The following is a 13,221-nucleotide window of genomic DNA, read 5'->3' as shown; positions in this document are numbered from 1 at the left end:
CGTATCTCGTCGGGATCTCCCTATCTCATATCTGTCCTCGGGACTTCCCGTTCTCCTATCTTATCTTGAAGGTCACTTCCGTAACAGTCTCTGGTATATAAGATCACTACTTTTCTCTCTGTGATGGATTCTTCTCTAAGGATCATCCCATCCCTAAATATCAATCCTAACTATACGGTACTTATCTGAAATGTCAACACCAATCGTCAACACCGAAGGTACTCGCTCCAGCTCGTCCTCTAGTGACTCTTTTGGTTCTGTTATCGATTCAACAGCTAGAAATATGAGAGTGCATAGAGCAGACGCTATTGCGCTTTCTGCTTCACAGGTTATGAGCCGCTCTAGGATCGAAAAACTCAACCCTTTTGAGTTTAAGGATGAAGCACTCTTCCCGGAGTGGTACTACTGCTTTAAGCAGAACTTCCTGCTGGCCGTTCCCAGTGGAAGTGAATTTTGCGAGTACTCCTTTGAGGACTATCGGCTTAGCTTCTATGGTTCGGGGGAGGCAATTGATACGGCTGTCACCGCGGTCCAGCACCAATTCAACAACTGCTTGAAAATTCTTCTTGACAAAAAGCCATTTGTGAAAAGAAACCAGTTCTTGAACCGTGACTACGTGGAGAATGCACTTATTCCAAAAATCGATTGGACCAGTGAGATGAATCTCCTGAAAATCGATCGTCGTCAATACGATTTGAGGAAGATGGCATTCCACGGTGACTATCAACCTTTAATGGACCATCTCTTGGCTTACTCAGTCAGTCCTCAGGACATTTACCTTCCGCCAACTCTTTACCCTCAGTTCAATTAAAATGAACCACAAGCAACTCAAGCAGTTTTGTGAATCCATTACTGAAGCAAAGGAGTCTCTGGATGATATCGAACAACAAATAACAAATTGGTACAACGAAATGGAAGACTCAAAGCCATCTTGGCGTCCCACGAAGGACAATGCTTTGCAGAATGATTCCAAGTATGATATGACTAGGACCATGGGAAACAACCATCATGCCAAGGCAAGTGGCAGGTATGGTAAACAAGGCAACTCTAGGAAGAAGCCTTTCAACTCTAACTCGGAGGTGTACACCAGTGCTCGCTCTAAGCATCTGAACAATGAACGGTTTGTTGCGGATAAAACTATACTTCATATGTCAAAGAATGAAGATGTTTCTATTTATTCCACCTGTATCTTTATACTCGACACTGGCTCCGATGTTCACACAGTCAATGACAAATCTTTATTGACCAATGTGAGACCAATCTCCCAAACAATCAACATTGGTAATCCAAGACCTGTTGATACGATTGGTACCTTGAAAATTCAATTTAAGGATGGCCATCAGCAGATCCTTCCTGATGTGTACTACATTCCTTACTTGCCAAATATACTCTCTTTTCATGGATTAGGAGACATTGGTCTTCCTGTTCTGATTAATGAGAACAGAGAAGTAATTAACACTCACACCCAGCAAGTTGTGAGCGGTGACACAGATAGAACTATTAAGATTCCTGTCACCATATTACCTATTGACCAAGAGATTCCAAACGAAGGAATCTCAGACACTCTGAACTTTCAGTCAGACCCTGAAACTCAAAATATATTTGAGATTTCAACACCACCATCTACGGATCCCTTAACTGGTGATTCGTCGGACTCTGAATCTGTATTCTCTGATGAGTCCATATCCGATACTGAGTCATCGGAGCTTTCCGACGATGCCTCGCTGGATGAGGTAGATAAACTCTCTCGCCAGTGGCACAATACTTTGGGCCACCCTGGTGAATCTCAATTCAAAGCGTTTAAACAAATGCTTAACCTACCCAAGTCAGTGGTCCATGTACCATTAATACAATGTCGCGGTTGTTGCACTTCCAAAACTGTCAATCGGTTTGCTAAACAATCTCGTGGGCATACATCCATTACTCGTCCTTTTGAAGTAATTCATGTTGATGTATGTGGTCCCTTTGATCAGCCCAAGGCACACGACAATGCAAGGTATTTCCTCACTATTGTTGATAGAGTCTCTCGCTTCGTTACAGCGATTCCATTAGCTAGGAAAAGTGAGACTTCTACCATGATCAAATCCTTTCTCCTGAAAAGTTATACCGATCTTCGTGCCTCCCACTTTCCCAAACAACTCCGCTCTGATAACGGTTCGGAAATTCTCAATGATAATCTCAAAGAATTTCTTATTGACAAAGGCATTGATCTTCGTCTAACACATCCTCACAGTTCTGCTGAAAATGGAATTGCAGAACGTATGCACCGTACCTTACAAGACAAAGCAAGGACTCAAATGGCTCATGGTAATATTCCTCCCATTTTCTGGTCTGAAGCTATACGATACGCTGCTTTCTTACTTAACTGGACACCACGTGTCAATTTGAAGAACAAGGCACCTATTCATCTTTGGCATGCCACTGATCTGCTTACTTGTCCCAAACTTTATCCTTTTGGGTGTACTGCCTTTGTTACAATTCCATTAGAACTTCGCACTAACAAATTGGCTCCCAATGCGCTTGAATGCGTCTACTTAGGTCCAGATATCCAACGGACTGGACATCGCTTTTTCAGTTATGACCTTATGAAAGTATTCGGGTCTGATCAAGCTTTATTTCGCCCAAACGAATTTTACTTCTTAACGTATGCGAATCCTATCATGAAACTTCCAACCAATCATAATCGCCTTCCAACGGCGTATCTTCCAGGAATCAAAATTCCTCCGTCCTTTAGAAATTTATCTGGTCAAGATCTCTATTGTGACACTAATACTTTATCTGAGATCTTTAATGAGACAAAGTCCAAAGATCTGTCTGTTACGACATTGAACACAGACACACCGTCTGTAGTTCCCGAAGTTTCTACGACTCCTTTGAACTCGGAGTCTTCCCCAATGCCTCCTCGTAAGGCTGCAAAGAAGAAGCTGACCCTGAGTCCTTCTACTTCTGTCGCGCAGTTACCAGTAACCTCTGCGCCTAACTTGACTAAGCCGGCTCCTGCTCTGGAGCTGCCCTCACCGTCACCTCATGCTACGGTACACACAACCAAGGCACCTACGCCTACTAAGAGGACCTCTTCTTCGTCTTCTACTACGTCAAGTCTGTCGTCTACGACACCAAACTTTGAGCCTCGCTATCACACTCGAAGCGTTACCCGTGCTCGTGCAAATAATTCGGTGTTACCCACCAAGGGGGGAAGTGAACCAAATGCTCGCTCCCTCATTTTTCCAGACAAAATCCAATATATGAAAGCATCTGATTCAAAGAAGCGCTCACATGCAAATATCCTATTAGTTCAAACGGTCAACCAGGTGGGTAAATCCGGACAACAGGAAACAATTCCTACTCGTGATTCAATCTTACATGCTGCCACAATGTATGCTGAAAACAAACTCAATCACTCAAAACGCCCGCAAATAAAACCAATCTTGACGACTTACCAGACAGCACGGACCCAACATGCGATGAACATGAATATCGGTCTATTGTTGGAAAATTACTCTATGCTGCCAACACAGTTCGATATGACATAAACTATATCGTCCTGAAATTATCGCGTTATTTATCATCACCAAAGGTAAAGCACATGGAAGCAGCCAAACGTGTTCTAAGATATCTTAAAGGAACTAAGACATTTGGCTTGCACTATTTACCAGATGCTCCAAATAATCTTCTTTGTTATTCAGACGCTAATCTTGCCTCTGAAACTGATACTAGAAGTCGTTCAACCACTGGGGCTGTCATCCTTTACGGTGGATCCCCTATAAGCTGGAGATCTAAGCTACAGACACTAGTGGCCCTCTCCACAGCTAACTCTGAACTCGTTGCTTTATGCTATACTACTCAAGAATGTGTCTGGTTACAAAACTTAATGAAAGACCTAAAGATAGCATGCAATACAAAACTATTCTGCGACAATCAACCAGCTATCAAAACTGTACAGCTGGAAATTGCTCTAGAAGGAACCAAGCACATACGACGCAGAGTCGACTTCATTAAACAGTGCATTCAGTTATCACTTTTACTGCTTGACTATGTTCCCACTAAATTGAATTGTGCAGATATATTTACTAAGGCAATAACTGACACACAGTTCACAACTTTACGTCAACGATGTGAATCAGGCCTCAGCCCTACTGATCTTCTACCATCAAGTACCGAAGTTCACCTTCCGGGGGAGTGTTGAGAACTAACTACTAAGATGCTATATGCACACCAGTTATATTCTCTAGCTCATTTATTTTTCACTACAGACTTACCTTGATCACACCGCGGCCTCACCGCGGCCCTCCTCCGCGGGATCGCCGCGGACCCCTCGGACCTATCGTATCTCGTCGGGATCTCCCTATCTCATATCTGTCCTCGGGACTTCCCGTTCTCCTATCTTATCTTGAAGGTCACTTCCGTAACAGTCTCTGGTATATAAGATCACTACTTTTCTCTCTGTGATGGATTCTTCTCTAAGGATCATCCCATCCCTAAATATCAATCCTAACTATACGGTACTTATCTGAAATGTCAACACCAATCGTCAACACCGAAGGTACTCGCTCCAGCTCGTCCTCTAGTGACTCTTTTGGTTCTGTTATCGATTCAACAGCTAGAAATATGAGAGTGCATAGAGCAGACGCTATTGCGCTTTCTGCTTCACAAAGAAGTGTCTTTTTTTAACTGCGACTACCGCCAATATCAGGAATTATAGAAAAGAATGCCAATAACCATTCTACTTCTTCATTCGTTTGATGGCTATTTATCGCGATTTACTAACACCGAGGGCTAAGTGCACTGCAGCATGTATCACAGTGGTCTTTGGCAAGAGCCATAACCATCACTCAATCACAGCATGATGCCACATGGTCTCACCTAAACTTCAAAGATTAGATACTAAAAAGAATTCACGTATTTCTGGTCAATTTTCACAAGCGCCGGACAGGTACGTGTTATTGTGAGGTTTTCCTGCTGAAGCATAGCCATTGGCCAGTATACCCGGAAAGAAACGAATTGTAAGGACAACTGTTGACCTCGTCAATAAATCCGTAACAGAGTCAATAAAACCATTTAGTATAGTTCATGAAGCACTTCGCGGCTAGAATTTGAAAAGTGGAGTCATAAAATCGTTACAAAAAACAGTGAAAATTTCAATGATAATCTCGTTTGTCTCTCATGGACTTTAACACGATTGAAGACAATTATTCGTTGGTGTATCATGAGTCCCAGTGATATCCTTATCACATTCCAACTGCTTTCGTGATGAAGAATGACTCCCGTTCTTATCTGATGCTAATGCAGCATGTATGTTGTGATAAGCTAATCCCATTAACTTTAATATGCAAAATAGAGGGGTCGAAGCTGGGTCGGAAATGATCCTTATTGCAGTTCGTTGATATTCAACAAAAGTTGCGCTAAACATCTCTTCGTAGCAACGTCATCCTGCAATATGGAAGAGAACGTCCCGTCTCGCAAGGGCTCCGGCAATATCGTAGCCAAAGCTTTCCTGGCTTCCAAGTTATCTGATAACCGCATGTAGCACCTAACGACATGCTTTAGCAAACGTCCAGAGCTGCTTGCAGGATGATGCTGTAATTGGCGATTCTGAGACTGGTCATTTTGAGGCTGTTGATTCTGTTCCGTAACAGACCTTAATTGTTCGATCATTTTAGATAAAACGGATGCGACTGTATGGAACCTTTCATATGTTGTGCAGATGTATGACAAACCTTGGTCATCCAAAAGAATCTTTTGCAAAATAAAAATCGCCACCGTTTTGGAAAGCTCTGATGAAATTTCCATGATATTTAAGCAAAGAGGGACAATTTCTGTAGTCAACAAAAAATTAATCACCTCCGGAGTGTCATTTTTAACTAATGCACCAATCACACCTAAGCTTGTGAGTCTCAAGTATTCAAAGGAGCGCTGTCTAGCATTCGTGGACAAGAATGGATAAAGGTACAAAGGCAAGTTTGCATTGAGAAATGAGGCTCGGGTTTGCACATTCGAAGCAACACATTGAAGTAACGCAAGGGCATTGCACACACGGTTCGAAACTGACGCTGTCAAAACGGGAGGGTTCAAAAAAGGGTAGACTGATATAATCTCTTCTAATAAAACGGTCATAACACCGAAAGAGTTCCATAACACCAACGCCAAATCATCATATTGCTCGCGTTTCTTACCCAACTCAAGTAACGCCCGTTCCCTGTTACTGCCAGTGACTAGTTCTGAAATCCACTGGTAAATCTGCTTGTCATTTAATGCATTGTTCGGATGGTCGCCTCCTGAAATAGGCTGTTCCAGAATCTGGTTGTTCGTTTGCCCTGATTGGACAGTGGTACCGTACATAGTATGGATTGATATTTGGTTGGTTAACAAAATGAAAGTAATGTTCTCAACATTCGTGCGAAACACAATTCATTGCGCAAATATCAAAAAAATAAACGACCCCGGTGAGGATCGAACTCACGATCTCAAGATTAACAGTCTTACGCCTTAGCCAGCTTGGCCACGGAGTCGTTCTTGTTGAGTTGTTTTGCATATGTATATATATTAGAGCTATAGTTATTGCCGTTGCTTTGTGTGTCTTCTTTCTTCGAAAACTATCAACCAGTTTATATTTCCCTTCTCTTTGCCGCACATAAGATGATTAATCCTCCAAATGTGAATTATGTATTTTCCTGCATATTGTTGTCACATGCAACCGATTTGTCAGCTGTTGTATCTTCCATTCGATTAGTAAAACACGAATATACGTCCCTTTTTCAACAATGACGCGTACACTGTTTGAAACCGTATTCAATGTTCCTTTGGAATGCCAATCTTGTGTTGACTCGGTCGATGCTGCTCTCAAGCGCTTGAAGGATATTGAAAGTTTCAATGTGGATTTGAAATCCGAAACTGTGACAGTGATGGGAAACTTGCCCCCTTCCGAAATAGTTAAAGCTATTCAAGCCACTGGAAAGGATGCGATTATCCGTGGTACGGGAAAACCAAATTCGGCTGCTGTATGCATCTTGGAATCTTTCGACCCAAAGGACAAGCTTCAACCAGTTAAAGGATTGGCTAGAATTGTTGCCGTCAGTGATCTGGACGTTTACGTGGATTTAACAGTCAATGGCCTTCCAAAAGGAACGTATTATCCTCTGATTAGGAAATCAGGAAACTTAAGTTTGGGTGCTCTTTCCACTGGAGGACTTTTCCATGCGTTCGCACCAATTGAAGTGGATCAGCCATCTGATTTAACTACTACCATCAATTCTTTGGGTGCCTTCAATAGCGATAAGCTGCTTTTCTCCGGTCAGTCTTTCCTCCATGCAAACTTAAAAGTGCAAGATCTAATTGGCAGGAGCATGATTTTGTCGAAGCTCAAAGACGACATCAGTAAGGACGCTCTTTGTGGGGTTATTGCTAGAAGTGCAGGTGCATGGGAAAACGATAAATCTGTTTGCAGTTGCACTGGAAAAACCGTGTGGCAAGAAAGAGTCGATGCAGTCCAGAGAGGAGTAACTTCCTAAAGAATGTACCCGACGCCTAGTTTTGGTCGAATGAATTATGAGTTTCTGAGTATTCACGTGAGTTGTGTAGGTTGCGTTTTCGATTTCTTTTTTTTTTTTTTTTTCTAAGCGCAATGGTTACCGATTTTCATCTTTAAGTAATCCTCATACCGGAAGGTAAATCGAGACATACATCAGCTCGATTACAGTTTCAGCCATCTCATTAACGCCAGCCAAATCAGTTAGAAAGTCTTTATATTTGAGTCTGTGTCCTTTGTATTAAATTGAAATGTCCCAACCATCCCTTTCAGGAAAGTATGTTGAAATTCAAAATGCTTTCAGAGATCAGGTTGACATGATCAAATATAAGCGAACAGTACAGATCAAGCTCTCGTCTTTCCCATCAAATGTTTCCCTATCAGACATATTTGAGGCACTCAATGAAATATGCCATCATCTAGGTGCACCATTGCGCCTCGAAAGAATCATATTGGCCGGAAACGAATTGACAACACTTCCTCAAGAGTTCCTGTTGATTAGTGGTCCATCTTTGAGGTACCTAGATCTTCACAATAATGCATTCACTAATTTGCCATCGATATTAGCTAGCGCATGTCCAAATTTAGAGGGGTTAGATGTTTCAGGAAACTACTTGACTCTGCTACCTCGCTCTGTGCTACAAAACTTACCTGAACTCAAAGTGCTTCTGTTGAAAAGAAATAACTTTTCATTTTTGAACCCGTTTCTCGGAGAGATGATCAATTTGGAAGCCATTAACGCTTCTGAAAATCCGCTTATCATGCCTTCTATTGAAGTTATGAAGAATATGCCTGGAGGTACAAACGATTTAAAGGCATATTTACTTTCTCATAGTACAATTTTGGAACAGCAAATTCAACATCAATTGCTGCAACTGCAAAAACAAGCACCCTCTACTCCAAATGTCTCTCGCACCCGATCCTTTTCTGATACCAGATCTAAATCTCTGAAAGCAAGTCGCAGAATGGGATTTATCGTAAACAGTTCGAAAGCCACTCCCGATGAAGCCAATGGATCTTCAACAACATCTGAATCTACACCCAGCAAGCCTGAACGTAAGTTGCTGTTACCTACGTATGATAAGAACGATTTCATCTCATTCCTGCAGCCTCAAGCTGATATGTCATTTACATCCACATATACACTTTCGACAGCATCAAATTCTCGATCAGTGTCTCCTTCAAGCAACTCTACTGTGACCACCAGCAGGCCTGTGAGTCGTAGTAGAAGCAGGTCTAACACTTTGAGAGAAATTGACTCCGTGCTTGAGAGTAATGATTTAGCAGATTCGAATCAAAAATCCGGTGCATATTTTAGGCGCTTGTCAACATTGCAGGAACGTCCAGGTGATGAGGCATTCAGAGCATCTCAAGAAGAATTGGTGGAAAAGGAGGACTCTACGAAAAGTGCTTCAAAGGAGGTTGGAATTGATGTTTCACCAACCAAGCCAATATTAAAAAAGTCATCAAATACATCTCAACATCAATCGTCCCCAGCTAATGTGAATGTACAGCTGCAGGTGTCAGGCATCGACCATTCTCAATGCTCTCATGACTTGAGTACCGCTTTAAAAGTCGCAAGAAAAATGCTTTTTTCATTTAGTGAAGTACACTTATCGGTCAAGAGGTTTACTGGATTTTGTTCCGATAGAAAGGTATCTATGAAAGTTGTTCCTTTGCTCCATACTACGAAGGGAAATATTGACTTTCTCGTTGAAACTTTGGAAGCTGCCGAAGATAAGGGTGAAAATCAGGCTTCAATTATGGATGCTGTTCAGACATGTATCATATCATTCAAGCAAATATTCAGCTTGATCAGTGAAAACTTTGCAACGTTTGTTGCAAAGATTGATGTTTGCTTTGTGAGGATGGTCTACTTAACTCTTTTCGGCTCTTTCAATGAAATGCAGAATGCATTCAAACTATTGCTTAAAACCTCCACTCCACAAAAAATTCCCTTAACACGCAATCTCTCATCTTTAGCGTTGGATGGAAAGTCTAGAATCCTCCAACCGACTTTTGATGAAAGTGCCAACCCCAATCAAGATGCTGTTTCGAATAACCCTAACGCAGATAGCAGTATAAGCCCTACAGAGATTGATGAAAAATTATACCAAGCAATTGCTTTGGCGACTACGAATGCCCAAATTGTTTTCGGACAGCTAACAAAGTCTATAAACAAGAGTGCGATTGCTTCGGCGAATACAAATTCGACACAGATGAATCTGACTGTATCAGCGAAATTCAAAGAGCTAACAAGCGTATGTTTATCCTCCATGGATATTACTAAGAGGCTCATTACCAAGCTTTCAACGATTAGATCCAATCAGACGCAGCAGAATCGAAAATTGTTCTGGGATGACATAAACCTTTTTTTGAAGGCAATCATCCAAACTTTCTCCTCTGTTAAAGCGATCATGAAAGACGTGCCTATTTTGAATGAAGTACGTCAATCGATGGCTCACTTGACTAAAACGACCAAGGATTTGACTCTTTTGTTGGAAGTGTCTTCGTACAAGTCAATGTCGGATGCTCTGGTACCACTTCCAGTAAACTCACTGGTTAATTTGAATGGTATCCTCCTGCCATCTACTGCCACAAGTACGAATTCAGCGTCTACTGTCAATCTCTCGCAGATGGGGACTACAGCAGTGAGAACCCCGCTTGTGGCAACTGTAGGATCTGCAGCAGCTCTGGCAATTCTTCCTCGTTCGGATTCACATACGGCAATGGCAAATTCCAATAACACGGTTCCCATGTCAATCAACATTCCTCCTCTGGTTGCTTCGGATGTCCTCAATACAGGCTTACATACTGCTCCTGTGCAATCTATGGAGCAGTTCTATGCAAAGAACGTGAATCCGTTTGACTAGAAGATATCTTTGTCGCATTTAAATAGAATCGCGTTTGTAACGCATGCGCTATCCTCATTTTACGAATACGTTCCACCACAATGGATCATTTAAATAGCTTCTCAAGTTCAGCAAGTCATAAAGACAACGGATTGTATTTAAGTAATGGTTCTCTTGATTTTGAAGCGGTGATTAGCCAATTGCGAAAAGGGTCTTTGACTTACTCTAAAGTTTGGGAACTTAGCGCCTCTCTTTGTTTGAAAACCCACTTCATAGAGCCTCCATGTTTCTTGCCTCTTGATTTCTGCGAAACGTCTCCAGCCCGACCTATTACCGAATTGGGTACACTTTTGAAGAAGTCATGTCCGTCAATCGAGCTCTATAAAGAGTTCCGTTCGCTAAGAATTGAGTACACCGAGAATTCTCCTCTGGCGATAAGAGTGTTGAATTCATCCTCCACTACCCGCACAAACAGCCCAAAATTTATGAGCAGAAAAGAGCTCGGGCAGGAAAACGATAACTTTCTAGGAGAAAAACTGATTGTAATTCCAAAACGGAAAAGAATGACAAGGGAATCTGTAAATCATGCGGTTAGCAAGAACGCCCGTTTCTTCCACGATAAGTTTTCGAATTCTCAGATGTCTCTTCCTAATTACTACCAAAAGAGATATGAGCCCTCTACTTCTCTCGTGTTTATTGAGAAGATAAACTTGTCTCAGATTTTCTCCGATGCTCCCACTGAAGATGAAAGGAGATTTGAGATATTTATTTCTACATTACCAAAAACTGGAGATCATCGAATAGCAGGTGTACTAGCCGATAAATTGAGGGAATCTGTTGACTTTCTAGCACAAGTTATCAAGAATTACGTAAGAGAGTGTAACTTTTGTTCGCGAGGCGATTCTATGTGCATCTGCTTGGGCTAAGATCACAGTTTTTTACATTCGCACCTGCTTATTGACAAATACACAAAGAGTTCAAAAGGTTAAAAAAAATGTAAAACCGGTATGCCGATGAACGATTTTAGATGACCTGTTTTTAGCAAATAGTATTTCACCTACGCCTCTACGTATACCTCAAAAAAATTTAACGACGTGCTGAAAATTTGCAAATGCCTTTTATCATTGCCAAGCTCACTTCGCGATAAGCGACGTCACTTCATAATCGGTTGACGAACACTACCTCGAAAATAATGAGTTGACAAATTCATCTTCTTTAAGTTGCAGTTTCATAGCAGAAAAATTCAAAAGTTGCAAAATCTTTGTTCCTCCACACAGAGTCAAATGCAATGGAACCCATAGAACCAAACGATAGAAACAGCCCAGTCATGCATCCTAGAGTCTCAAACGCGCAATGCCGCGGAGTTCAGACTACGATAAGAGAGATCCCGCGGCCACAAGTACAAATACCTGCATAGTGACCGGTGTACCGACCAGCTTATCGGAATCGCCGCGGCCATCCGATAGCAAATAGTTGCGCCCCCATTACATATATAATGAAGCACTCGCCACGAATGATTTAGCCTTACCAAAAACAAACACACACAGTTACACATGACCACATCACAATTGATTGTTGAGGCTGCTCCAAACGGATTCGGGTGCACCATCACTCTTCCTAGCTACGCTAAGAATGACCCTGCCAACTTGAACGAGAGCGACTTCAAGAAGTTGTACGAGGCTACGCTAACCCACCTTGTGACCATCATTCCAGGCCAAGAAGAGCTTGCACCAAAGAGCCAGTACCTTTTGACCAAACGGTTTGATCCTACAATCCCAGAACCAAAAGAGGAAGGCCTTGGTGGCTACGGCCACGGGAAGGAATTTCGCCACACGCAGTCGGTTCTCAGAAAAGATGGAACTTCTGTCAAGTCTCAGCCCCAGGTGCAAATCTTGGGTCAGGGTACTTTTGCTGCAGATGAGCCTGGCAACGAGAATGGTGAGGCCATTTCTCTTACCCATCCATCGCACACCACATTCCACAAGGAGCCATTGACCGAAGACCAGATCAAAAAGGAGCATAGGACTCGTTTTTACCGCTGGCATATCGACTCTGCGCTTTACGACTTGTCCCCTCCGATGGTGACTACTCTTTTGGGAATTAAAGTTCCTCCTGCAACACAGACACAGCTTATCGATTACGATGATGGAACGGGTGACAAGTTGGAGTTAACACAGGGCGCCACCTGTTTTGTGTCTGGTGCCGCCGCTTTTGATAGGCTTTCTGATGAGGAGAAAGAGTTTGCGCTCAACACTATTGTGGAGTACGCTCCACACCCATATATATTCATTTCGCCAGCCAAGGCCACTAAAGATGGCTTGACAATGGTCTCTGAAGGTAAAGAAATGGACCTCAAGGACCTTCCGGAATGGGAAGAGTCCAAAATCAAGCGTTTGCCTATGGTCTGGACCAACCCTGTGACCAAGAAGCATCACTTGCAGGTACATGGCTGTTGCATTCACAAGTTGCACACCAAAACCGGTTCAGAGACCAAGACTTTGGGCTTGGAGGAGGCCAGAAAGAAGGTTCATTCCATGATGCGTCCAGCCATTGCCCCTCAAAATGTATTGGCTCATTCATGGAAGCAAGGTGACTTGGTGATTTTCTTCAACAGAGGTGTATGGCACTCAGTTACAGGCGAGTTCAAGGGCATGCACGGTGGAGCTGACGAAAAGAGATTGATGCACCAATGTAACATTGCAAGTGGTGCTGACCCAGTAACGGCTTAAATTGACAAGTTTTATATAAATGTATGATAGTTTGGACATTTTAGTAGGATCAAGTTCATATAAAGCGAACGGTTCTTGTGATGGCTCATCACAGTAACAGTTCACAATCTTTCCT

At 42.4% G+C, this 13,221-nt stretch overlaps 5 protein-coding genes and 1 non-coding gene across 6 annotated transcripts; 4 read left to right on the top strand and 2 right to left on the bottom strand. All coding sequences in view use genetic code 12, as the record gives it.

Annotated features, from left to right (window-relative positions):
* Positions 1-190: 190 nt before the first annotated feature.
* On the top strand, positions 191-3,533 carry FOB63_002941 (Integrase core domain family protein; the record flags this gene model as incomplete). The annotated part of the gene is made up of 2 exons (XM_066102285.1): positions 191-653; positions 763-3,533. 2 exons carry the CDS (start codon positions 191-193, stop codon positions 3,531-3,533), a joined length of 3,234 nt encoding a protein of 1,077 aa, XP_065958428.1.
* A 1,834-nt stretch (positions 3,534-5,367) lies between these two features.
* Positions 5,368-6,339, bottom strand: FOB63_002940 (CCR4-NOT core subunit; the record flags this gene model as incomplete). The annotated part of the gene is made up of 1 exon (XM_002615979.2): positions 5,368-6,339. The coding sequence occupies one exon, from the start codon at positions 6,337-6,339 to the stop codon at positions 5,368-5,370; it is 972 nt and encodes a 323-aa protein (XP_002616025.2).
* A 96-nt stretch (positions 6,340-6,435) lies between these two features.
* Positions 6,436-6,509, bottom strand: FOB63_005573. Its single transcript has one exon. It is a non-coding gene; the product is annotated as a tRNA-Asn (tRNA).
* A 252-nt stretch (positions 6,510-6,761) lies between these two features.
* On the top strand, positions 6,762-7,508 carry CCS1 (copper chaperone; the record flags this gene model as incomplete). The annotated part of the gene is made up of 1 exon (XM_002615980.2): positions 6,762-7,508. One exon carries the CDS (start codon positions 6,762-6,764, stop codon positions 7,506-7,508), a length of 747 nt encoding a protein of 248 aa, XP_002616026.1.
* Positions 7,509-7,776: 268 nt separating this feature from the next.
* SOG2 (Sog2p) lies at positions 7,777-10,398 on the top strand (the record flags this gene model as incomplete). The annotated part of the gene is made up of 1 exon (XM_002615981.2): positions 7,777-10,398. The coding sequence occupies one exon, from the start codon at positions 7,777-7,779 to the stop codon at positions 10,396-10,398; it is 2,622 nt and encodes an 873-aa protein (XP_002616027.2).
* A 1,532-nt stretch (positions 10,399-11,930) lies between these two features.
* On the top strand, positions 11,931-13,106 carry FOB63_002937 (uncharacterized protein; the record flags this gene model as incomplete). The annotated part of the gene is made up of 1 exon (XM_002615983.2): positions 11,931-13,106. The coding sequence occupies one exon, from the start codon at positions 11,931-11,933 to the stop codon at positions 13,104-13,106; it is 1,176 nt and encodes a 391-aa protein (XP_002616029.1).
* Positions 13,107-13,221: the final 115 nt, after the last annotated feature.

Source organism: Clavispora lusitaniae, assembly GCF_014636115.1.
Source record: "Clavispora lusitaniae strain FDAARGOS_655 chromosome Unknown tig00000078_pilon, whole genome shotgun sequence".
In the NCBI taxonomy this organism is placed as follows: Eukaryota; Fungi; Ascomycota; class Pichiomycetes; order Serinales; family Metschnikowiaceae; genus Clavispora; species Clavispora lusitaniae.
This window is presented reverse-complemented; position numbering and strand designations above follow the sequence as displayed.